Below are 26927 nucleotides of genomic sequence, written 5' to 3'. Positions count from 1 at the left end.
CAAACAGACTTTCCCAGTCGCAAGGTGCTCCAATAGCAGGGGGTACGGACAAACTCTTCCCTAGGACACCAATTCACATCATTGCACTGCTTGGCTTGAACAACAAAGCCGCCAGCATTTTAAAGAGGAGATTTTATAGCCTGCACAATAGAAACAGACTCCCGAGTTTCACTTTTCAACACACAAGTGTGACAAAAGGGACATCCTGAGTCCAGAGTGTAAATTAATTCCACAAATATATAACAGTTTCAACAGCCTTGAGTTCCAGTGCTTAGACTAAGGCTTTCTAATAAGTAATTCATCATAAAAATAAACCCAGTTTTCAGCTGGAAGTAAAAGGAACCCCAGGAGATTTGAAGCTTGACCTTTCTGCATCTGTTGAAAAGCCATCAGGATCTTATCTCACCTGCTTATCCCATTGAGCCCCCTTCCCAGCCCTACATCACAAGAGGTCAGGAAATGAAGGCTCTTAGTCATCACAGATTGATTAAGATGGCTTAAAATTCGAGCTTTAATTGAAATGGAAAGAAACAATCCAAGAGGATATATGTTTTATAGATTTAACTGAGTTACCAAATTTAGTTTTCATTGGATGTTATTGCAAACATGAACATTAAGTCATAAGCACCAAATAGGAGAACTCAAAAAAAAAAGGATATAACCATACCGTATCAGAAGAGATTGGACCAAATGCTTTTGTAGGCAACTATCCAAATGTGTGATGCACTGACATGTTAGCTCATAGGATGTAAGGACATCCTTGAATCCACCTGAAAAAACTTCTGAGGACTGACTACATCAACATTTTCCTGGCAAGTATCTTCTCTGCCAGCAATAAATCCCAGCTCAATACATATCTAAAATGATATACATTAGAGGGCATGTGTTTAAAGAGTATTAAGTCAGCTTAAATTACTTGAGAAAAATTTTAAATATGTAATAGAAATCTAAAAAGGAGCAAAAAAAATTGAGAGCACACCACTGCAATATTAATGCCAAGTTGTTACTTTTTTTTTTCTTTTAAACAGATCTGTACAGCAACATCGCAAAGAATGCAGTGATCACAATTCAAACCAGACAGCAATCTAAGGGAATACTAATCCTGTATACAGCAGAGCTGAAACACTCCCAACATTCAGATGCTCCAAGTATGTCAGCTACCCTAATGCACTCCAAACCAGTTCTACCTACATAGGACATTTTGGTGTGAAAAAGTTTCTGTAAAGTTCCCTTTGTTTCCAGTGTTTTTCTTGTACAAAATATTACAATTTTTTTATATATATTTACAGACTTGCACAGCTAGAAAAATATAAACTACAATTGGGCTTGGCAATCAGTTCTTTTTTTAAATACATAACATTTCAGAGCAAAAATTGTAGTGGTAACATATCCTGCACTTCAAGCGTCTGCACAGAGCAGCTTTCTTCCTTAAGCATATCAAGCCTAAAAAGCATGACCGCAGTGAGACATGTGCCACAGTAAGTGCAACGAATGCAATTCATTTACCTCCTGGCATAAGGAAGACACAAGATGAATGTTGTTTGTGCAGGTTAGTGGCACAATATAGAAAAATCCATAACTGAACATTAAATTCCTTAATAACATTCATTAATTTCATAGGCAGAGCCTGTTAAAAAAGGACAACCAATGTAACTTTTAGGAAAAGCAGACACTGAGTTCATGGGGCATTATACATCTTGGACAAAAATGCAGCCACAGTTAATGTTTCAGGGGCATTTGCTAGCTTCAACCAAGCCCCAAGGTTTTACGGCTTTTTCCATTCAACTTTTGAGTAGAGGCCAGGGAGGATTTTTTGCTTTAAAGCTACAGTATTTGTCATTATGGCTTTTAACACCCCGCCTCTCACTGAGATGAGGTATGTGTTTCTAGTGAAATGGTAACAGTTGAGCAAAATGAGTTTCAATGGACCACAAAACTCCACACTCAGGTGTAAACAAGACTCTTGAGAGGTTGCCAAACCAAATTGTAACAGTGCAAAACAAGATTTCTTCTTTTGTTTTTCTCTGCGGTAAGAGTTGTCGAGGCATCTAGGACATTGCTAGTAGTCGAGCCACTGAGCAAATCCTCTTTCCACCAGAGTTCTGTTCACTGACACCACCTAAAGGGAGGTGAAAAAAAAAAAGTAGAAAGGTGAACAAACCACTAGCAAGAAACATCAGCAAGTTCCTGATCAACACTAAAAAGTCTGCATAATCATCAACTCTAACAGTGCTGAAAAAATAGGTATGTCAACATACGCACCTCGTCTCCCATCAAGTTCCACAGCTGTATCAGCGGCAGACCTGTTGCACTGTCATAATTTGTGACCTGGAAACAGAGAAACGTTAGCGAGCAGCAGGTCTGGTCTGAGCCACGGAGGATGCAAGGCTAGCATCATTCACTGCACATCAGGTACTCCATACTTAGACTTATGTGTGGGCTAGAGGAAACGTAGCTACCGCCACCAGGCAGCTGGGACACCCTGCCGGCAAGTTTGCTCTAGTCGCTCAAATCCATGCCCTTGCTAGAATTAGCGATGCATTTGGGCACTGCCTGAAACTGAAGGAAGCTATGAGATTGAGCATCACAAATGCTATCAGCTTCCCACTCGTCCCAATTAACTTACGTGGAGAGCTACAGCCACTATTGGGAGCACTTCAAGAGAGGTAAGGGCCTCTTCACTGAGGTCAGGCACTGCACGCAGAAGCCTTTGGGACAATGCCAGAAGCCTTACTTGGCCAGCCAGAGGCCAGACCCCAGACAGCAGCGTTGCAAAGACAGTTGAGACTGGCAAAGCGGTGCAGACCCAGGTGAGTACTCGATCCGCTGGACAAGAGGCCACTTGGTGCTCTGTCAGCCCATTCAGGTGCCCTTCCTCCCTGCCCGCATCGGTAACGAGAGGGAATACCCATCCCTTCCCAGCCACGCAGTCCTGAGCGGTGCTGATGCTACACGAGGAAGTTCTCGGCACCAAGACTTCTCAACAAGAACCCTGCCCAGCAGCCAGGCTTACAGGCTCTGCCTTTGTTTTTGATTTTAACACACAGAGTACGCTGGGGGGCAGAGAGGATAACGGCAGCAGTCAAATCAGCAACACGACTTTTCCAGACAGCTCTCACGTACCTGCGCCACGAGGACTGCGCCTCTGGTCATCTCACTAACAGCAGCATCAGCTTCGGATGAAAAGTGATCCTCGTCTTTGGAAAGAAAAGAGCAGGAGAAAACAAATGAGATATTCACAGGCTTTACAGGCCAGAAGGGACTATTAAGCTAATCTTGTTTGACCTCCTACATAAGTTAGGCCAGAGAATCCTCACCTACTGTTGCTGTAGGCATTTGCCGAAACCAGTCTATTAAGCTGGAGATCACACAAGTATTATGCCTGCTGTGTTGCTGAAGGGAAGGATGAAGTGCTTTCTAAAGCCACTAGCTAAGTTAATGTGAACATAAGTGGCTGATGAATTAGGAGGCTTTAAAAGACAGGAAAGTATACTTCTGCAGTACCTTTGAGCTGCCATTAGTATTTTGATTCTTAATAAACTAAGCTCAGGGGCCTCAGGACTTTACTGGCCCTGCACAGAGTGCAATACTGTAAATGGGAACTTAAAAGCATTTGTACCGCAGGCTGGCTGGCACCCGAACGGTGCCAAATGCACTCTGCAAGCGCTGGCAGCTCAAATCCCTCAGCCTGCCCAGCTTACGCGGGTACTGTTGCTAACTCCACACCCGCAATGCAGCAGGAAACCCTTGTGTCCCAGGCAATACAGTTACAATCTACACTGCAGACTGGACCTAAGTGTTTTCATTTTGGAGGAAAGTTGCTTATTTCCTACCAAATTGCTGCAAAGTAGAGTTTCTCCTTTGTGCTCCCCACCCTGAGACCATCTCCAGCAGCAAGTGAACTCCTTACATGAAGGAGGTCGACTACCTCAGGGAACATGCAAAACACTGACTTCTGCCAGCAGCTTAAACCTTGCCATCCATCTACAGTCTTGGCAGGGCCCGTACCTCTGGAGTCCTGCCAGCCACAAACCCCAGGGGTGAAACCTGGCCTGACCCCGAGCTCCTACAGCCACCCCTTCTGCACCCAGCAGGGCAGCTTTTTAGACACCGGTACAACATGCATCTCTACCACCACTAGAAAAGGAAAAAGAGCAAACTAGAAAGCATTTCTAGGCAGTGACTGACATTCTTCCTGTGCTTGGAGGGTAGTCTTTTGAACACAGAACTATACACATCAGTCATTTTAGTAGGAATGCGTCAGATATTTGTCTAGCAGATTAAAAACTAAGTTTGCATTTACAGCTACTCTATGACAGAAGGCGGCAGAGTAGTTACAACTACTTCACCTATACCCTGCCAGTCCTGCCAACTTGCTGTTTAGGAAAGTAATTCATTCTCTCCTCCATGCGGAAAAAAGCCTGGACATTTATCATCTTTCCCCTGGAGTCTGACAGGTTATGCTAGGCTAGCACATTCAGAAGAATAAAATACAATTTCTCCCATCCTTGCTCTAGCCACATCAGAGGCTGCGCTTGCAATAGGAGGGAGAAAGTTTAGACAGAATCATCGCTTGTACACAGCTGGCATCCATTTAAACCTGCAGGAGGAGCACCAACAGTACATCGAGAGCTCCATTACCTGGAAGTGGCACCACGTTGTCTAGTAAAACTTCTGCTCCTTGGAAAGGTAGTGATAAAAAATCAGACCTTAAAGAAGAGAGAATCAATCAGAATAAGAACATGGCTTTGAGTTACTCTTGTATTCTTTAAGGTGACATTGATTAATCAATTGCTCTAACAGGAATTCAGTTTAAAACTGATGACAGTCAAGAAAAGAAATCAGACTATTCTCCTAGCAATCTAAGCAGCAGCAATAAATTGTCTGATTAGAGTGCCAAGTTGGACTGGGCTCCAAGCAAAACCCACCTCCATAATGGAGGCTGTACGGCTTCTCTCCCACCTCTGGGGCACAATCAAGTATTTAATGGCCTTGTGTAAGAAAACCCTCATCCGATACAGCTCTCCCAGCCACTGGGGCTGGGACATAGAGAATCTGAATCCTATTCCTAGCTCTTCAATTAACTACACTTTGGGGCCTCCTGAAGGCATCCTTTTGCTCAGCTTCCACACTGAAGTCACAGAAGTTGCAATTTCCTCTCCCCTCCCCTTCAAAAAAGCCCTGCAAGAGCTTGCTGTGCTCCCAAGGAATCCGTACCCACTGCTGAGACAAACCTTTCTACCATTTCCCACTTCAGCTACGGAAAAACCTATAAGCAATTCAAACGATATGGATGCCTCTGATGACGATTCAAGCCAGATATGGCCTCAGGCCATGGAAGAGGAGCTAGAGACCTGATTTGTCTGAGTGTGTCGATCTTCACTTTCTTATATCCTCCATAGTCCACGTATCTGAGCTCCACTTCATTGGTCTCTTCGAAGTAGCTGATAACTTGAGCCCGTAACCATGCCCCATCCAGGCCTGGAGCCGCGCATATAATACCAACTGCAAAACATAAGAGTACCGAGAAGAAAGGCTCAGTATAAGTGATTTCCAGAAATCAGGACTTCAGACATTAGTAGAGCTGCACAGTTATCTCTGAGAATCAACAGCATTTCCTATGCTGCTTCCGTCTTCTTTCAAGACCACCTATACCCCCATCAGACAAGGCCTGCAGCTGGGACACAGGAGAGGGGGGTTTTACTCTCAAGTCTCTGTCTGCCACTACCACGCTGTTCTACACAGGTATCCAGTTGCCTCCCAGCCTTTGGTCACTAACAGCGAGGTCCGTCTCCAGAAAGGAAAGCCATGTAACGCTAATAACCCCTTCCATGTGATGCACCCTCCAGTTTACACCGTGTGCAGACAGCGATGCTATGAAGATCTGGGATTAGTTCCACACTTTGTCAGCAAAAATACACCAGATGCCAAGTTTATTAGAAATAGTCTGTCTCAGTTTATCTCATTCTGAATTTCAACATGCAACTAAGTGGCTGGGGAGGTACTCCAGGGATGAGTGAGGTAAGGAAGAGTAGAGCAACATCTGTGCTCTGGCAGCAGCTTAAAAAAAGAAGATGAAGTGACAAGTGAACTATCACATTCTCATCCACTGGGAAGCTTCCCAAGCCTAACTTGGGGGCATCAGGCTTTTGCACGACCCTAGAAGAAGCTTCTCAACTGAACAATTTGTGAGCCACCAAGTTACTTGCCTTCCACTGGAGTTGGCAGGGTTGGAATTTCAGGTTGAGAATAGCAGGCATACATCTGCTGGTCCAGGCTACGCAGGACATGGAAAGTGGGGTGCGTATGCTGCTGTAGAAACATGTGCCCTGCATCGACTTGGTTTGCCACGACCACCTCTACGGTGACTCCATCTGGGAGGAACAGCTGTCACGCGGAGGAAAGACATTCTCATTAGTGTTCATTGCGACACAAGCTTCGTTCACAGCAACTCCATGTTCCACCAGCCACTCCTGAGGCTGACAGCCACGGGTGGAAAAGCCCTGGCGCTCTGGTATTTCACTTCCAAAGGCTGCTTTGGATCAGGAGCAGAAAGCTACTCACTGTTACTCCATGCTGTTCTAAAGGAAATCAGACTCGGGGTGAGGCCCATCTTCTACACAAAAAGACTATCGGCACAGAGCAGCTGGAAAACTTTTTTACCCAAGAGATCAGCGAGCAGAGTCAGAAATGATGCAGGGCGAGTCATGCTGCACTATCACCACAGTGCACCTTGCAAGGATTCCCTGCCCACGGGGTTTTTAAACATCAAGGCAATCTTCACAGGGATTGTCCAAGATTTGTCACAGAGGTTTCATTTCCAAAGTAATTTGCCCTGGCTGCTAGAGAGCCATTGTGTTGGGCAGCTTCTGAGCATTACTGTGCTCGGAATACATCTAAAATGCCTTTAATTTCCCAGCATAAATTCACTTCTCCAGAACAAAGCCTGTCTTCACATCCATGGAGACAGTGCTGTGCACAGTTACTTTATAGATTCAAGACGCCCAATGTAAGCAAAGAAATGTTTTAAAGTATCCATATAGCAGAAGCAGCCTGAAAACTCCTCTGGGAAACACTGATGTGAAAACCTCCTTTAAGTGTAATTAAATACCATAAGGAAGCGAACCATTTTGAGAAGACCAGCTTCAGGATTTCGGGACAATACCAGTAATGGCAACAGAGCAGTGCGGCATTTTGACCTCACAGCAGGTGGCCCTTAAGCAGAGGGGGCAGACAGTCGACTCTGCTCCAGACTGAAGTGTTATTTCCTTAGGCAAACATCTAGTCTGCAGGTAAAAGCCTACCCGGCCAGACGTGCAACTCCGAAATTAACTGGACACGAGCCAGCAGTGTGCCCAGGTGGCCAAGACGACCAATGGCATCCTGGCTTGTATCAGCAATAGTGTGGCCAGCAGGACTGGGGCAGTGATCATCCCCTGCACTCGGCACTGGTGAGGCCGCACCTCGAACGCTGTGTTCAGTGCTGGGCCCCTCACTCCCAGAGAGACATTGAGGGGCTGGAGCGTGTCCAGAGAAGGGCAACGGAGCTGGGGAAGGGTCTGGAGCACAAGGCTGATGGGGAGCGGCTGAGGGACCTGGGGTTGTTCAGCCTGGAGAAGAGGAGGCTGAGGGGAGACCTCATCGCTCTCCACAACTGCCTGAAAGGAGGCTGTAGCGAGGTGGGGTCGGTCTCTTCTCCCAAGTAACAAGCCATAGGATGAGAGGAAATGGCCTCAAGTTGCGCCAGGGGAGGTTTAGACTGGGTATTAGGAACAATTCCTTCACCAAAAGGGTTGCCAAGCACTGGAACAGGCTGCCCAGGGAAGTGGTGGAGTCACCAGCCCTGGGGATATTTAAAAGCCGTGGAGATGTGGTGCTTCGGGACATGGTTTAGTGGTGGACTTGGCTGTGTTAGGGTAACGGTTGGACTCCATGTTAAAAGTCTTTTCCCACCTAAATGATTCTATGATTCTACATTTCTCAGCTCAGGCAGAATGGAAACAGTAGTGGAAGAAAAGGTAGATAAATCTGATCTGTAACAGTTACACAAGCTGGATAACAGATAGCCACACAAAACCAAACTGTTTTTGAGGGCATCTGTGAACCAGCCACATGGATATAGCATACTACAACAGCAGCGACCACCGACAGCCTTCCAGCCTGACATCAGCATAGCCAGCAAGCTGGGACTTACCCAGGCAGTCATAAGGAGGGAATGAAGCGTCAGTGGTGTTGGTGGAGGTAGAGCGTAGATGTTGGTGAGACACAGCTCTTTGAACTTCTTGCCAATCAGGCTCAGTACTTTTTCTACTTGATGCGAGGAGCCTGGAAGACAAAAATCCCACAGAAAGTCTGTAGCACAGATATGCTGAGGACAGCCCCACCACGTGAAGCAATATAGCTACCAGAAGCCTTCTGCACTACATCAACAAATTAAGTTTTAATAGGTTGGCCATGTCACTTGGTATCAGACCAACATGAGCAACTCAGACTGCCAGGCCTCAGTTTCAACAGCTTTAGCCTCCAGTATGAACCCGATTCACTGGCAGTTATCTTTCAGCCACAATTAATCTAACATCCTTCACAGTCAAGACTGCATTTGCCGATACACATACCCTAGTTCCTCCTTCAAGCCTGAAGTGATCCTGCAAAAGGTGTTGGTCAAACTACAGCAGCCAAAGATGTTAAAATGCATTCTCACCTCTAGAACTGAGGGTTCACATGCCAAGGCACAGGCCACTTGGCATACACCTCTACTGTAACAGCACTGAGCAGAAAATTTTTGTAAAGCACTGGACTCATGAAGCCACTAAATCTGTTTAAATCCCTTGCCCATCTAATTAAGGCCCCCAAGCTACATATTAGACCATGAATAAAGGGACATTCCACCTACCTTCGATGTGACAGACTTGGGAGTCACGGAAATAAGGCAGTGTTGAGACATAAATTTTGGCACCAGACGCTTGCCTCAAGAAGGTCATGTATCTTCCTTGCTTTCCGATCAAGCGGCCAACTAATTCCTTTATGAAAGACAAGAAAGCAAGAGTCAGGAAGAGAAACGTAAATCAACCACCCTCGTTCTCCGTGGCTTATTTCACCCACGATCCCAGTTCCTGTAGCATAGCGCCAGGCAGGATAAATACAAGGCAATGCTGGCCCAGTGCAGAGTTCAGCTGGTCTGTGATAAGTCAAGGTAGGTACAGATCAGAAAGCACAGCTCACTTGGACAGATCCATCTTCATATCTTGTAGAATGACACAAACACACAATGGGACAAAACCAGGCCTGGTAAAGGCTACTCTGTCTTCCTAATCTCCCACCACTTTTTTTTTTTTAAAGCATGCTACATGCATTTTTCATTCAGCTATGAAATACCAAGTTTTAGCAATTTTTAAACAAGTTAATTAGATTAGAAAGGGAGTAGACAAATTCATAGGAGAGTAAGCCAGGCTATCATGCCCATTAGACTACAGAGTCCCTGGACAGCCGTGCAGGGTGATGAAGAGATGTCTGTGCAAGCCCTGTCACTTCTACTCTTCCACTGGCATCTGCCACCACGTACTGTCAGAGACCAGATACCATAGCGGAAGTGTTGGGCCCGAGTCAGTATGGATAATCCTCTACAATGAAAAGTTAGCTACTTTAAGAAAAGTGACAGCCTGTCTTCACTAACCACCGAAACGTATTTTTCTGCTGTAGAACTGCTTCCTTAGCCTGTGTTTTACTGATCCATTAAAAGGCGTGTTACATATCTTCACTGGGCTCACAGCATCCTAGCACTCAAGGCAGCATGCTTATCCTGCCGGGAGCTGCTGTCTCACACTACTGGCTGTCCGCATTCGGGTCTGCTGAGCAGCAGAACTGCAAGAGCAATGCTGTGCAGGACAGCCGGAGGTGATTTTGCACATACGAAGCAGGGAAGAAGGTATGAACATAGTCCTAAAAAACACAGTCTCCCTCTCAACCCAAAGGAAAGCTCACTATAAAGCCAGAGACACAGCAGCTCCACAGAATAGCTCAGATGAGCATTCAGCTTGTGAGGAAGGGTTTGGACAGGCAGTTGAAACGTAACCCTCCTACACAGTGGAAAGAAAAAAAATTCATCACCTGCTACTAATAACTGTGTACCCTCAAAGTCTTCTGAATGCTTTCAAAGCATCAGACTAACAGACTGGGGTGGAAGATAATGAGGAATAATGGGTCCAACAACCAGCGTTACCCTGGGCGTAGCCCTGACATGCCTCTTGCTTACAGTTGTCTACTGGCTCTTCACTCCTGTTGAGTCCTAATGGGAGCTAAATGCTTAAATCCTCGTTGATTTGTTGTTGATCTCCCTGGGATGGCACTGAGCCAGTACCAGACTGGAAGAACCAGAAGAAGGCTATGTAGGGCAGGGCAGGATGTGTGAGCAGACCAGCGACTGGTTACCTTTGGGACCTCTATTTCCCAGATAATGAAGTCGGACTTGCTGGATTCTCTTCCTAGCTTAGAGTTCTGGCGAGTCACTGTCTTCCTCATGGCACAGCCACTGTCCACAAAATCCATGCTATTTATATCCGAACCTACAAGACATGCACACGTGTCAGCATTCAGACAACCCACACAATCCAGCTACCAGGCACAAGGCCATGAAAATATATAATTTCATAGAGAGGTTACGTTGAGCTCTGCCTATGTATTCAGTTGGGATGTTCCTGCATCAGGTTCTCCAGTATTTCAGAAAGGGTAAAGTCCCGTCACACATAGCCTACTGAAAGTTTCCTTTTATTCCTGGAGAAAAACCTGCACATCTCTGGGAATGCAACAGAAGGAGGCCCGAGTTCAGCAGGACTCCTTCAAACATGGTGCCACCTTACACAGCAAGAGAGACAAGATGCTGTCAAAGTTACCAGCTGAATGAGAGCTATGCTAACATCAACACTGAGCTGCTGCTGAAGCAATGTATTTTGTATTTTCCCCATGGCTTAAATAGGGCTCTTCACAGGGAGTTCAGCATGCGGGGAGGGACATGCAACCTGTTCATCTGCTCTTTGCACTGACATTACGTTCCTGCCCCAACAGGGGTTGCGCAGTGACCCAAGTGCCACGTGTGCCCACTTCTAGCTGCGGTAGGGGATTGCCTCTTGCCCAAATTTGTCATATGCTTGAAGAAATAAGGTGCCAGAGCTGAGCTACGTTTTGTTTCCAAACCACCAGCCAATACCAGGAACAATTCTACTTGGGAAGGGAACAAACTCAAACAGCTTCCTCCCAGTCAGATCCCAGATACAGTCAGTGTAACACAAGGCTGATCCTTCCTCCAGATTAACAAGCAGAAGCATGAAGATCCTCACTTGCTTGCAAGTATTCAGACCATCCGGTGCAAGACCAAAGAGAAAAATAAACCCAACAGCTGCTTCACATTTGCCACATCTTAACTAGTAGGACAGCACAGATGCCTAGAAAGTCAAAGGCAAACAGTGCAGCAGTTTGCCGTAGACTTCCTAGACAAGGATGAGGATTTAAGTCTCACAGCCTGAGCGTGAAGGTCAAGTGTAGGACCTCTTACCCAACATAGCCACATTATCAACTTTACCTGCTATATCCCCTCTCCCTACCCTTCAGCTGTCTCAGTGCAGAGCTTTCAGCCCTTGTCATCACCAGGCTCCACAACACACTCTCGTACCTTCTTGTCACACCAGCATTCACATCAAGGCAAAACCATTTTCCTCCTATGGTCGCTCTCACTAGTGAAAACATTTTGTGGGTTTAATCTTTAATTGTTGGCAAACTCAATCCCCATGTCTTGCAACAAGCAGCGTTCCACCTACTTTGTAGCAATTACAAAAGACATCCTGTCATTAAGGACTGTTGGCACCACAGGGTCCTATAAAGGATTTTAACATCCATCCCCCAGGTCACACAGGTTAACATTTGCTCAGACAGCTTTGTATTCTGCCAGGCACACACCATCTAGGATCTAGAAAGCAAAAGCAACACAGAGACAGATGGAGGAACTCCTTGAACGTTGCTCCCCATTGGGATTTCTTGGCGTGCACCTACCCTTCCAAGCAAAAAGGCTTCAGGGTAATTGGTCTGCAACCAACTGATTTTATCACAGTTCATCACAGCACATCCCTGGTTCATCCAGCAGCACCTCAGAAACCTGCCTTACAGCTTCCTTTCAGCAGCAGCCCATGAACACAGATAAGAACCCAGCGCTTACTAGAGGCTGCCCCAACTGGAGCAGAAACCATTTGTATCAGCAGGTCTCAAACCAGCGAGGTGTTCAGCAGCCTGGCCTACAGCCAGACGTGGTCCATTTCACTGGGCTACTCAAGCACGTGCTTAGCTTTAGACAACAAGCTTTGTGCTGAAAGGGGACCAGCCTGTATAGGACCCTTTGCTGTATAGCCTGAAGATCACCCAGCTGACACTGGATCCTACAGAGATGGGAGTTCTGAGAGCAAATGCATACCCCCCTGCACAAGAGGGCTAAATATTCATCTACTGGGGAAGTTAAACATGAAGGGGATTTGTCTGAACGTGTTCTGAAGCAGAAGGGTTACAGCACACAAAACACTTGTTCACCACATTTTTGTAGGAGGATTTTCAAATCCCTTACCTTCTAAGTGATCTCCATCCATCCCTGCTGCCCTGCTACACCCATGACACAAGTCCGGGCCATCCTCTTTCAGTATCCCGTTACTGTATGGCACTTTGCTGTCTTCAGGTAGCTTCGGAATAGGAGGTTTTTCACTCGGTACTGAGCTCTGCTCAGCAGACACGTCTTGGGTTGCAGATATGCTCAGTGAGTCCGAATGCTGGCTAGATGCGACAGACAGCATTGTGCTCTGCAATGAGTCCTCCGCACTCGTCTCACCTTCAGATGTGTATGTGCTGCACCCAGAGCCCTCCATAACCAAAGGCAACTTGTCCAGTGACCCTGCATGGTTTTCCACAGGAGTCCGATCAACTCCTTGGGACTCACTGTGGACACGGTTCTTCACCCGACAGTCTTTTTTGTCTCCCTGAACAGGGCTGGATAAATGGCCATGTCTTAAACAGCTGGAACCTGCCACGCTCTGATCCTGTTCCTCTGTCTGCGGGGATGTCAGTACCGCAGCATCGCTCTTCGCAGCAGCGTTCACGTTGGCTACCGTAGCTTCCTTCGCCAGCATCTGATCAGAGGAAACACTACTCCTTGTCTCCAGAGGTCTCTCAACTCGGCTGGCAGCAGCCTGGCAGATCCGAGTGGACACACTCGCAGGACCAGAGAGCACTTCCTCACTGCGCGCACGGTTCTTCACCCGACGGTCTTTTTTGTTTCTCTGAACAGGGCTGGATAAACGGCCTGGTGTTAAAGAGCTGGAACCTGCCACACTCTGATCCTGTTCCTCTGTCTGCGGGGATGTCAGTACCGCAGCATCACCCTTCGCAGCAGGGTTATCAGCTACCGTAGCTTCCTTCGCCAGCATCTGATCAGAGGAAACACTACTTGTTGTCTCCAGAGGTCTCTCACCACAGCTGACAGCAGCCTGGCAGATCCGAGTGGACACACTCGCAGGACCAGAGAGCACTTCCTCACTGCGCGCACGGTTCTTCACCCGACGGTCTTTTTTGTTTCTCTGAACAGGGCTGGATAAATGGCCTGGTGTTAAACAGCTGGAACCTGTCACACTCTGATCCTGTTCCTCTGTCTGCGGGGATGTCAGTACCGCAGCATCGCTCTTCACAGCAATGTTCTCATCAGCTACCGTAGCTTCCTCCACCAGCATCTGATCAGAGGGAACAATACTTGCTGTCTCCAGAGGTCTCTCAACTTGGCTGGCAGCAGCCTGGCAGATCCGAGTGGACACATCATTTGCAGGACCAGAGAGCACTTCCTCACTGCGTGCACGGTTCTTCACCCGACGGTCTTTTTTGTTTCTCTGAACAGGGCTGGATAAACAGCCTGGTGTTAAACAGCTGGAACCTGCCACACTCTGATCCTTTTCCTCTGTCTGCGGGGACATCAGTACCACAGCATCACCCTTCACAGCAGTGTTCACGTTGGCTACCGTAGCTTCCTCCGACAGCATCTGATCAGAGGAAACAATGCTTGTTGTCTCCAGAGGTGTCTCAACACAGCTGGCAGCAGCCTGGCAGATCCGAGTGGACACATCACTTGCAGAACCAGAGAGCACTTCCTCACTGCGTGCACGGTTCTTCACCCGACGGTCTTTTTTGTTTCTCTGAACAGGGCTGGATAAACGGCCTGGTGTTAAACAGCTGGAACCTGTCACACTCTGATCCTGTTCCTCTGTCTGCGGGGATGTCAGTACCACAGCATCGCTCTTCACAGCAATGTTCTCATCAGCTACCATAGCTTCCTCCGCCAGCATCTGATCAGAGGGAACAATACTTGCTGTCTCCAGAGGTCTCTCAACTCTGCTGGCAGCAGCCTGGCAGATCCGAGCGGACACATCACTTGCAGAACCAGAGAGCACTTCCTCGGTTGCTGCCAAAATGACCTTGGAAATGATCTGTATTGCTACTTGCTCAATTTTCTCAACTTCTTCCTTGTCCAAACTCACTCGTCCAATCTTCTCTCTTTCCAATTTATCTCCTTTGGGCTGTGTGTCCTCCTCCTGACACACAGGTACAGTACTGGCAATTGACTTGGACATCTCTTCTTCCCTGGACTGCTCCAAACAGGCAGACTCCAAGCTATCCGGTAACATGCTCACTGCAGAATCCTTGTGACTTGATACAGCTTCAACTTCATTATTGAGAAAGGTTTGTCGGGTATTGGCTTCCTTCTCCAATCTCAAGCAAAGGGCTGTCACAGAGCCAGTATCCGATAGCACAATTTCTGGCATCTGGCTTTCCTTAGGGGGCTCAAATGAAGAATCATCCGACTGCTCTGCATTGCTGATCTCCGTGATTCCCAAAGACTTTTGCATCAGCGTCGCTGATGCTGACAGCCACTGATCTTGGTTTGCACTAGAGCTTGAATCCTGTATAAGGCTCACTGCAGCACTGCTGTGACGCTCTGTGCTCTCCAAGATCAGAGGGAGAGAAACGCAAGCAGGGACACTGCTTTCATCTTGAGATCCTATTGTTTCTAGTTTTTCACTGTCGTCCTCAAGGGTGCTGGGCTGAATTGTCGTCACTGACAGGTCTGGAAGGTCCTGTGAGACATCTAGCCTCTCATGAGCTTGACACAGAAGAGAGGGCGTCGTCGACCCTGCTGACAGCAGCGAGGTCGAGGTTTCATTCTCTAGGCATTCCTCTTCCGAGGAGAGAGGCAGTCTTCGAGGAACACATGCTTCTGTTTTGGGTGATGAATCATTGTCTGGCACTTCTTCCCGCTGCTCTTCAGTGGCTATTGCTTGTTCATCGTGATAGCTTGCATGCTTTTTTCTATGGGAATAGATCCACCAGCAGCCAAGAAGTGCCAGCACTCCAGGTATGGCATATGGGATGACATTGCGGAAGCGTAAAGCCATTTTACAGAGCCTCAGCAATTATATCTAGAAGGAGAAACAGAAACCATGTTAAAATAGTCACAGGGAAGGAAGGCTAAAGTTTCATAAATGCCTTGAGGTATTTCTATTAGCATGAACAGTCTTGTTTTCCAGCCGCTCTTTAAATTCACATCTCTGCTCTACCGGCAGACCACAGAACAAGATCCATACCCAAGACTAGGGACATCTGGACATTTCTCACCATTATATTCATCCATTTCACCTTACCTCACCTTTACACTTAACACAATTTCACCTTCTTTCGCCTGTCTCACCTTTGCAGGTCAGTACTTACACACAAGGACAGCGCTGCAAGTTCCTCCAGCATCAGGCTGGGTTCACAACACAGCTGTGCCGCGAGCATGCCAAGACACAGACTTGACACACTGCGGGACGACTCAGTTCTCTGCTTGAAAGGCGGCATCACATTCCCGGGAGTTTCATAGGTTGACAGCACACGCTTCTCTCAAACATAACTCCCTGAAGGTGAAGGGCTTTGCAAGTGTTCTCATGCAGGGCTTTGCAAGAGGCTGGGGTGCAGGCACATGACTGAAGTCTGCAGTTAATTAGGAGCTAAACAGCAACACGCAGCTACTCCATTTACTTTTATGCACACAGCACAGGAACTCCTAAACCAAGAGCAACTACAGCCTGATGAAGCAAGCATCTCGCAATAAACAGAAGTCCCTCTAAAAGATTTTGCAGTAGCGAAGATGAGAAATATGCCATAACACCCTTATAACAGCGGTATTTGTCTAGCAACAGCAGCCTGGATAGAGACACTACTACTTAGGAATCCAGCTCCAAAGTTTGCTCTACATCTAAATTTACTACATTGACAGCTGCTGCTCCTCCGACTTCGAGAGCCGAAAGCTGCCGCTCTTACGCTGGGAAGTGTGAGAGCCCTTCCCTGCCTGGACCCACGAGGCTCCGTCCCAGTCTCGCTCCTCCACGTACCAGCCCCGCCTGGGTTACACGAGGCAGGGCCGACGTGCCTTGCCTCTGCCTTAAGGCAAGCCCACAGCTGGAACACAAAGCTAAACAGTTACCCACGTCCCCAAAACAGCCTCGCTGCCAAGCGCTTACAGTTTATGTTTTCACCGAGCAGGAATTAAAGCAAAACTCCACGGGTCTGACAATGCTTACACAGGACAGACTTTCCGCCAAACAGGCCTCAAGACTTTTGCCAATGAGCAACAAAAATAAAGATTGTTTTCAGGAGATAGCAAAGTCCTAGAAATGGGAACCACCCACTGGAAAAGAGTATTATCTAGTTCCTCTTTAGAAGCATAATATTTCTTCGACAAGAGAAGACATTCGAGTCAGTACATCAACTATGCTTAGTCTGTCTCAACCGGAAAAAAAAACTTTTGTTATCAGAGTAAGCATTCTGACCACGGCTTCCAAACACAACTCTCCTTCGGGGCCCCGATTTTCCGAAGGAGCTGATTACATTCTAGCTGGGGGACAAAAACATGCCTCCCTCAGGCTCAAACCGAGCATCCAAGCCTCAGATAATTTAATATTCGCTCCAGAGCTCTCACCTCCTCCAGCCACACCCTCCCATCCCCCAGGAGCACACACACAGCTTTACCCAAGCTAGCTTGGACGCCAGCCTTGCTTCCATACTTTGCTGCAGAGCCCTAACGACTGGGGCAAGTAAATAAATGAATGGCAAAAACAGGGACTAGAAAATTTCTTGCTGAATCCCAAATGAAAGGTCAGCTGCAGACATCATTTAAGAAATCCAGTAACATCTCCGCTATATCACGACTGAGGTATTTATGTTGTTCTACACAGAAAACTTGAGTCTGTGTTCACTGGACATTCATATCTGATCTCTTCTAAATCAAAGTTACTTCCAGCTGGCTTTATACAGCAGGTAGCAAGGCTCACTGCTGGGGATGGACTTTTGGTTAACAGCAACACCCAAGATTTGGAATCAAAACACCAACAAACCGATGCAATAATTTGGACATTTGGTTTTTGGAACTTGGTAAATGGAAAGGGTGAAGCCTGTAGATTCCCAAGACGAAAGGTTCACATTTATGCTCTACAGCACAACGGCACATTGTGAGCCACCGCGACTGCTCAGCTGCTGTCCGCTTAAGTTGTTGTAATTAATGCAGAACCACCCTACAAGCTGTCTCACAGGCGTACCACAAACTCAAATTAAAGTAGCTCACAAGTCCATTCCCAGCAAGCTTTCCTGATTAAACAGACAGCCCTATTATTACCCGATTCCCTATTAAGTTGCACCAACTGTACAAACAATAGTCCCACACAATTCTGCAGCGCAGGACAGCAGCAGGATGCCCCAGAGGGACAGGCCTGTCCCAAAGCCTGGCAGACAAAACAGTTCTAAGAGTCATTTTAAACATTAATGTCATTTAAGATAAAGATCTTCACTCTTCTGTGATATTTAGATCAGTGGGGACTGGTGGATTAGCTGACTGCTCCTTGCAAAGCTCATTTAACTTCATGTTTTTAGTTTGACTGGTTTTAGCAAGAGCTGCATTATACTACACACATTATAGTGCGGCATATGTGCTATACTGCAAACACTGATGGTGTTAAATGGGAATTCCACATCCTTCCATCACCTATAATGGGATAAAAGGCAGTGGGGATGCCAGCAGACATCCTAGAGCACTGGGTTGGCTAGGGGACGGCTAACACCAACAAACAGCTCCTCACACAAACGTGACAGGAAGACTTTGGTGGCCCGATTTTGACATGCTGGTCACAACATTGCTTTTTATGCCATGCCTAGAAGATGGCTGATTTTTAACCTGCTCAACAGAACGCTTGTAAGATGCAGCACACGCTTCTCTCTCATTCCCTCCACAGGACTGCTCCTAAAGCCCCCATGCATTTCCCAACACGTTTAAGAGCGGCAAACCCTCTTCTCCATTGCCAATTTGACAGCCAGCTCAGGACTGCAGGGGCAATGGGATCATTTAAACACATGGGTGGAAGAAAGCCTGGGATTTTCCTGCCAGCAGCAGAACAGAAAATGGCAACTTGTCAAATCACATGGCCCTAAACACTGCCAGGCTGGAGGGAGCCTGGCCCGACAGCGCTTGCGCTCCCCGGGCAGGAGGAGCCAGCTGGGGAAGCGCAGCAGCTCCCAGAGGCTTTGGACCGGAGACGATCGGCTTGCAAAAGCCAGAACCAGCGTGAAACGCTGGATGCCCCAGTGCCGTTTCCCAACGTGCGGGGCCCCATGCAGTCCCGCACCAAAAATAGAGCTGAGCTAGTGCAGAGCTCATGCACTGTGCGGGCTCGCCCCGCGCCACCAGCCACTTCCACTTCCTTCTGGCATGTCGGGAATCCGGTCTAAATGTCACACCTTGTGTCAAGGCACGGCCGGGGAGCCGCAGCTAGCACATGAGACTTTTCCAACTTGCTAAATAATCCCCGCGGGAGGTCAGGATGGGATTAAGACACCAAGGGGAGAGTAGGGGTCAGTCAGCTCTCCAAATCTGTATCCTGACTTGATTTATGGAAAACTCCTGGTAAAGATCAGGGAGATGAGGACAAGAATGAACGCACACACTCGCCTACCTTAAAAAAAAAAGCCAAGGACAGTCAACTTACTCTACTTGTTTGCATTAGGGTTCCAGAGCAGTTTTAAGCCACCTTGTTTCTCTAGCCAGGACAAACAATGCTTCAGCATACACGTCCTTATAAGGTCAGAAATGTTTGCAGCACGAGGTTCACTGAGAAGCCAGATAATTCATTCTCAAGGTCCGAGAGGAGAGTTCAGCAAGCACTCACTCCAGATTTTCAGGGCTTTCTACGCACAAGGTGGTCTGCTCTGGGGTCAAGCTGCTTCAAGCCTCTACGAGAAGAGAGACAAGGACAACTCCCAAGTGCCTGAGCCCCCGTGCTCTGCAGGGACGTACCCTGCGGTGCTGCCGGTCCCTGCCTCCTCCGCCTCCCTCCTGCCCCAGCACTTGAGAGGTTACACTTCCAGACCCCGAAAGCAGCGGAAATCAAGGCTGGAATTAAAGACCGTCCTGAAGGATCACAGAGCAAACAAGCAGGCAGCTAAATTGGAAATGTAGCTTCAACAGCAAGACCAGGATGCCTCCCTACAAACCCTATAGCTAGTGATACAGCCCTCGGGAAAATGGGTGAAAGAACTGGACAAGGCTGGCACAGTTAAAACTAAATGGGACCACGTGGGCTCCTAAAATTTTTCCACGCTAAAAATAACTAGAAGCACATGCTATGCCTTATAGGAGGCATAAGAACAGGAGTTGACAAAAACCTAAAGAACTGGTTAAGATTCTTTAAAACCATTAAGATTAAAATAAGAGAAATTACTGCACAGAAACATAGAAAGACGTACTTGACTACCATTGCTGTAAGGCTTGTTTTCATTGAAAGGTGCGTTCACCATTGGTGAACGTGGTATTGCAATATCTAAACTGCAGCTTCTTTGTTTTTCAATGAAGATAACGGAAGCAGGCAGCCCACAACGGAGAGACCACCTGCTTCTTCCAGGTCCTGCTGAAGGCAGTTCTGGAGTGTGGTCAAACTGGAGAGCAGAGTTTTTCTACCCACACAGGTTTGCATCACAGAGGCTGACCTTACAGGGCGGATCTGTGAGGTCACAGTGGCCTGCCGTGTCACGGGGCTGCAAGCCCTCGCATCATCACGACATCACACCGGGGCGTCGGTTGGCCACAAGACTTTGCAGCCTTTCGCACACTCTTCTCCCAGGCCAGCCTGGTGTACCACCATCACAACCACCATCACAACCACCACCCCCCAGGGGTGAGAGCTCAGAAGACACGACTCGGTAGCTACAAACATCCAAAGACAGGTAGGAGCCAGGCAAGCAAGATCTCACACTGGATGGCACTTCTTTTTAAAAGAAGTGACCAGGAAAGTTTCTCTATACTTAAATAAAATTAGTGTTCCGCAGCAATTTCTGCTTCTAACACCTTCAGACACTGAAAGACAAGAACAGCGAGAGATACCCCTTCAGCAACACCACCTTTTCACAGCCCAGTTAACATGGGCTACAGAGCTCAGGAAAACAGTCTCCTCTGGGAATGAAAACTACTAATGAAGCCGCTCCACAACCTTAAAATATTTAAGAACCAACAGTCCTATTTGCAGAGGGATACATTATGACATAATTAAAAGGCTGAAAAAGCTGGTTGTTGTAGAGCTAAACTAGAGCTCTGGAACAAGAAACACCACCAGCACCAGGCTGTCTTTTATCTTTAAGATAGCAACTGCTTGCAGTGTAATCAGCTTCACTGATGTTCCTACAATAGCTCATTCCCCTCCTTTGCAGCTGAAGCTGCTACACTGATGGCCCAGGCTTTCTTAATATTTCACTTTTCAGTCACTGCCTCTGTGTATTTTCTCCCACTCACGAGCCAAATAGTGGCCCAGCGCAGCTCCAGCAGTATCACTTCTAGGCCAAAGCAGGACTCGGAACAGTTTCTATTTACGCACTGGAAAGCAGAGGTTTACAATAAAAGTATCGGCCTAGCCAAACTGTAGGGAGTTTTTACAGATTTTTTGGAAATCACCAAGGAGCTCATATATCCACAACCACCAACCCTCGCCACCTGCACCGCCGGATGGCTTAACGCAAGGCCCTGAGCTGATCGCTCCTGCTATGCAATAAGCCACAGGTTACACTTTGTAATTAACATTAACCCTATCAGATTATCAAGCTCCTTATTGCACTTTGTATCTTATTACTTTCCTGCTCCAATTGTTTCATTATTCATAGCTTCCTCAACCGAGCTAGCATCTCCCTGTGAATCCTCTGTTACAGAGGAAGGCAAGATCAATTTTCACCACTTTGCCAGAAAGGCATCTCAGATACAGAAGAAAACTTCAGGCACCACTTCACCAGTACTACCTTTATCTTTCTCAGCTATTGCTCAAAATTTGGTGGAGGCTTTTTTTGCCAGTTCTGGAGTCCACTCCAAAAACAGAGCCAGACCTAATGTTCTGCTTCTTCAAGCTAGCCAAAAGAGTTTAGCACATAAGCCAGAGGCCACACGACCTTCCTATTATCACCCGGCTTTAAACTGCAGAGAAAGTCCTCCGATTCAGACTAACCCCCTCTGTGCACAGGTATCCCTGCCCAGGGAACAAACATCACTTCTTAAGCCAAGAGGCTAATGCATCTGTTGCTGGGATTCTTCCTGAACGGTTTCTTTCCTCCTTGACACACCTACCAGTCCAGATTCAACTCTTTTAAAAAGCATTTTTCATAGAAGACTAAAGAGAATCAGTCCTCCAAGGTACAGGCAAACAGCTTTTATTACCTTAATAATCTATCAACACATTCCAAACATTTCCCCCAAATCCAGGTTTTATCATCTTTCATTCCTTCTGCATTTTCATCCAGGTTGGAGAATAGAACAAGTTATTTTCCAGAATTTCAGAAAAAAATACATCCAATACTTAGCATTTTGTGTTTGCTTCTACACCAATGAAGCTAATGCAGCCCTTGCTATGGGCAGCATAGTGTAGTGTCCGCTACAGGTGCGGCTTATAAATTAAAATTTAAAAGCAACCAGCTAAGTCAAATGCCTGGCATCTGTATCAATTTCCACACAACAGGCACGTACACCACTGAGGAGCAGAGACTAAACTAACCAAAGGCTTCCAATATACTCTGCACACAAGACAAAAAACAGACTTGAATTTTCAAGGAGACAGAATGGTGAGGTTTACACCACAACACACTGATACGGCTCGAGAGACAGCGCTGAGACCAAACAGGTATCTGGGGAACAGCATCGAGAGCTGCTCACCAGGAGGCTTACTGCGCACAGCAACCAGACCTTGATAAACAGCTTCTCAAAACAAAAGCTGGACGAGACAAACAGAAAGGCAAAAAGCAATGTTGTTCAGTTGGAAGCCTCATGCCCCGGGCTTGGCTTGCCGAGAGTGAGTCGCAGAAGCGCAGAGAGAGGAAGGATATCAAACATTTGTGAAAAAGGCACTCTATATTCATCTACGCCAGGAAGGAACAGCAAAGGTTTCACTAGGAGTCGTTTAGACTGAACAAGCAGGAAGATAACTTGTATGCATTAACAAGCTTACTACAAGAAGTTATGCAACATACTTGAGACCTAATCAGAGAGAGACATGCTTCACTTTGAGCCGTATTACAGCAGCACCTGCAAGCCCTCGCCCAGACGACGCTGGGGGCTGTTCTCCTACACAGAAAGGCTTCCCCAAAGATTGCAGGCTGCCTCCTTTCCTCAGCTTTCACAGTCCTTTTTAAAAAAAGCAAAGCCAAGACAGAAATTGATACAGATGGCAGGCATTTGACTTAGCTGGTCACTTTTAAATTTTAATTTATAAGATGCACCTGTAGTGGACACTACACTATGTTGCCCATAGCAAGGGCTGCATTAGCTTCATTGGTGTAAAGCAAACACAAAATGCTAAGTACTGGATGTATTTTTTCTGAAATTCTGGAAAATAATTAAGTGACCTTCCTACAGTCATATCAAGTTGGAGGAAACACAAGGAATAGAAAATAGGTATTCCAACTTGAGAGATGAGAGCCCATTCTCTTTACCAAACAGGACTATATTCCATTCAACTTGAAATATTTTAGGGAAGTGATGTGCAAATTTCTTTCCTGCACCCCTGAACACCAAAAAAAAAAAAAATCTTCCTAACCCTGCATTTCAAGAAGAAATGGAATATGAGTCCAAGCTCATGACAAAAGAAGCTCCTCTTTAAGGAAGGGGAAACTGCAGGGTCACAGCCCTAAAATTTATGGGGATACCTGCTCCAATCTTTGTTCCAGAGACTTCAAGTTTCCAGTTCGCAGATTTATCCCTAAGCAAAGCTAATGTCCCCGATACAAGAGGCACATGCAGATCATGAGCTTTTGCCAGGAACCGCTGCTATTTATACACAGGGAGTCAAAAGCAGCTCTAGCACATGGTAAGTTTCTCGTCCTCATTGCCAGGTGGCAGCAGAGGTCAAAGGCAATCAGGACTCCTCAGGTCTACAAGCAGTGATTCGTTTGCTGAAGAGTGATTTTAAATGCTCCTTTATGAAATATTCAACTCTGCTAATAGTAATGTACAGGGCCCGTACATTCAGAGTCAGCTTCCAGCCAGGGTACCAAACGCAAAGTTAAACAGAACCATGTAGTGGACAATAAAAAACCCACAGTAAACCAGCTGAAGAGAGATCATTTGCAAAGGCAGTGAGTGACATGCAAACATATCGCCTTCAGCAATCCCCATGGGAAGCAAACTCAACAGCCTTAATTTCCAGGAAATATTAAGCACCTGCTGAATAAAATAGCTTCTTCCAAGTATCTGAAAGTGGCTGCCTGAAGTTAATCAGCACTTCATGAAGTTTAACCAGCCATTTGCATTAAGAGTTCCACAGAAGCACTGTAGTTAGAAATCAGGATTTTAAAAGGGCTAGTCATTAGATCTGAAACATTAAACAATTAAAAGTAATTAATGTTTTAATTAATGTTTTTTATTACTTCTAGATGTTGCTAAGGGCACCTGGGATACCAGCCCTGATCTTGTTACAGTCTCCCCGGACACTAGAAATACCTTAAATAATTTTTTCACATCAGTTAAGTGCACATGAAAAGTGAGAGCCATAGATAAGTGGGGTATGTTGCTTTTAAAGCGTTATGCTCTTCAGATAACTCTACAACTGCAAAAGTATACTTGCTCTCAAATACCCCTGAAGTCAGCCTGCAATGTTTTCAAAATGCACACAAGACTCTCAAAGTAGCAAATCAGCTGCTTCTGGCTCTGAACAGCTCTGGCCGCAATCCTCAAACAAACAAACTCCTGTCACAGTTAACTCCCAAGAGAATCGGCAGGAACCGGCAACCTACGTACCGCGGTGGATCTGAGCTGCAGGTACCTTCATCTCGCACCCTGGGTGGCGAGGGGAATTCCTGTTGTCTAATTTCAGGCATTGTGGCATGTCTAGGTTAAAGGCAAGGCCTTCTAGGCAGTCGACAATTTTCAGTATTAGTATCTCAAAGCATCTCCAGAGATCTTTAAGAAGGAATCCGGTTCCTAGGATGGGTATCTAAACTTGGTGCGACTCAGGAGAGCGCACCTAAGTAAGAAGCGGCTACCAGAACACACGACGACTGGGTTCCTGCAGACGCTCCAAGCACAACAGTATCCCTTCTCTCACGTCTGAGAGCAACCAGCCCATAGCCCTGTTGTAGAAGATACTGTTACAATCATGGTGAGATTCACCTGCCTAAATCCCCCAGCACTGGTGTCCATTGAGAGCTTTTAAAAGTCCTTCAGGAGCTCAATGAAACACTGAAACAGAAGGTAGGGGACTCTCAGGTGAGTGGTACCAGGACAGCAGGCAATGCAGTAAGAAGGTGGATTCTAGCAAGCTTCAAGCACAGCTCAAGTTCTACAGGCTTCTTGCTCCTTTTAACTTACTAAAAGGTTGTCACTTCCTTCAGTGCACCAGGCAGCACGTGCAAGCAAACGAATTAATCAAGAACTAAACTGTGCCACCAGGACACATGCAGTAAAGCTGTGCTATCCTCTTCCAGAATCACAGGTACATTGAGATTACTAGACAACAGGTACAGCAGCTCAGCAGATGCCTGCACAGTATTTCACCCTTTACAGAGGAAGCTCATTAAAGAACGAAGAGGTTAAGTGACTTGAACCGAGTCACACAGTGACCCCCCTGCAGAGGAGCAAGCTCAGCTCAGTTGCTCTGACAGCTCTGGTCTGCTCCATGTGCTACCAAGAAAAAGCCATACCTCCCTCACGAGCAGCGTGCCGCGCTCCAGCACGCCACGTGCTCTTCCTTAGCTATACCGCGCACACCCGTAGGGCCGTAACTCAGCAGATCAGTCACGGGCACAAAGCAAACAGTAGAAAAAGTTACCATCTCCTGCTACTACGTCCCTCAGCAACAAGCCATCTCCTTTCACTCGAGACAAAGTCCACAGAGGCTCGGATAACACTCGGCAGGTGCTAGCACAACTGTGACCTGCAAGCACAGAGAGTCAGAACGACTTCCATTCCACAGCCCCTTACTTTTCCCTAACAGACGGACTGCGGTCGAACGCAGCTTTTGTTGCCGTTTCCTACTATTACAGATAACTTTAATGAAAAGGACGTCCTTACCGAGATAGATGCCCGTTCATTTGTGTTCCCTGCTTCATGGTATAACTTACTGGACTGCGATAAAGGACTTAGCCAGACATAGATCAAGTTGCCCAATTCTGGAACACGAGTAACTTAGATCTTATTTGCTTCAAGGAGCGGGAAGAAGAAGAAAAAAAGAAAAGAAAAGAAGTCAAAAAACAAGGATTCTTCCAGGAAAGCAAGGCTACTGAAACACGACTTCCTCAGTAGCAATATAATTTAATTCCTTTGCTCCTGACTATATTCCATGCTGGCTTACAAACAAATAGGCGTCACTGCAATATATGAAAAGTTTGCTAATAACAGTTTCTATCGGCTATTACCATAACACAAGCAAGCCTTGCCACGCCAGACATACAAGAGACAACACAAGGCATCCTTAATCTTTACTACCGAGTCTGCAACATTTATGTCACCCCTTGCTTTCATTTCTAAGTAGCTGCAGCAGGGTTTGCAGCGGGAATGAGTCACGTTTAATACCAACTCGCACGATCCCTTCGGCCCGCACAGCTGATTCTCTCATGAACGCACTGACTGACTTTGCTATTGTCGAGTGGGAAACGAGTAGTAAAGCACCCAGCAAACACCGAGGGACTCGGAACTGCCACTCACTTCGCGGAGAGAGCCCTCCCGCCCCGCTGCCAGGCTCCGGCGGCCGCCGCAGCCCTCGCCCGCAGCCGCGCTCAGCTCCCCGCCGGGCACCGGCACAGCCCGGCCCGCTGCCCTGGGGCCCCGAGCGGCGACGCCGGCGGAGCCTCCGCCGTGCCCGCGGGCACTCCCCGCTCCGCACCGGGCGCCCCAGCCAGGGCGGCAGCACCGGCCGCCCCACGGCCCCGCCGAGCGCCGGGGGTGACCTCCGGGCCGGGCCGGGGTCCGAGCGCGGCGGCGCCGACCTTGGGCGCAGCGGCGCGGCCGGGCCGTGCAGGACCGCTCCCGCCGCAGCCACGGCCTAACGAGCGGCAGCCTGCGGGGAGAGCGGCGTGGCCAGCACCCCCCCGCCCCGCTCCGCGGCCCCCGGCCGGGAGCGGCGGCCCCGCCAGACCCGCGGCGCTGCGCTGAGGGGAGCTGGCCGGCTGACAGCCCGGGGCGGCGGGCCCCACCGCTCTCCGAGGGCTCGGGCGACGGCCCGCGGCGGTACTTACGGACGGTCCAGCGCGGCGGCGCCGCCCTCCCGCGCCGGTGCCCGGAGCAGGTCCCGGTCCCGCCCGCCGCCCCCCGCGCCAAGCCCACGTGCAGCCCGGCCGGGCCGCCGGGCTGGGACATGCAGCGG

At 47.6% G+C, this 26927-nt stretch overlaps 1 protein-coding gene across 1 annotated transcript; it reads right to left on the bottom strand.

Annotated features, from left to right (window-relative positions):
• Nucleotides 1–479: 479 nt before the first annotated feature.
• On the bottom strand, nucleotides 480–26927 carry AKAP1 (A-kinase anchoring protein 1). The gene is made up of 11 exons (XM_075517671.1): nucleotides 26800–26927; nucleotides 12605–15494; nucleotides 10429–10562; nucleotides 8894–9020; nucleotides 8195–8325; nucleotides 6210–6387; nucleotides 5355–5505; nucleotides 4642–4709; nucleotides 3124–3197; nucleotides 2263–2328; nucleotides 480–2119 (listed from the first exon to the last, which is right to left on the bottom strand). Exons 2-11 carry the CDS (start codon nucleotides 15468–15470, stop codon nucleotides 2060–2062), a joined length of 3855 nt encoding a protein of 1284 aa, XP_075373786.1. The 5' UTR covers nucleotides 15471–15494; nucleotides 26800–26927; the 3' UTR covers nucleotides 480–2059.

Source organism: Mycteria americana, chromosome 15 (assembly GCF_035582795.1).
Source record: "Mycteria americana isolate JAX WOST 10 ecotype Jacksonville Zoo and Gardens chromosome 15, USCA_MyAme_1.0, whole genome shotgun sequence".
Classification (NCBI taxonomy): domain Eukaryota; kingdom Metazoa; phylum Chordata; class Aves; order Ciconiiformes; family Ciconiidae; genus Mycteria; species Mycteria americana.
This window is presented reverse-complemented; position numbering and strand designations above follow the sequence as displayed.

What these genes read in the sequence shown, in the direction of transcription:
- AKAP1 (XM_075517671.1), bottom strand. Translation starts at nt 15,470, where the DNA reads ATGGCTTTACGCTTCCGCAATGTCATCCCATATGCCATACCTGGAGTG. An exon ending in CCAAGTCTGTCACATCGAAG is followed by an intron (nt 8,326 to 8,893) that starts GTAGGTGGAATG and finishes TTTGTCTTCCAG; the next exon opens with GCTCCTCGCATCAAGTAGAA. An exon ending in CAACGTGGTGCCACTTCCAG is followed by an intron (nt 3,198 to 4,641) that starts GTAATGGAGCTC and finishes TTCTTTCCAAAG; the next exon opens with ACGAGGATCACTTTTCATCC.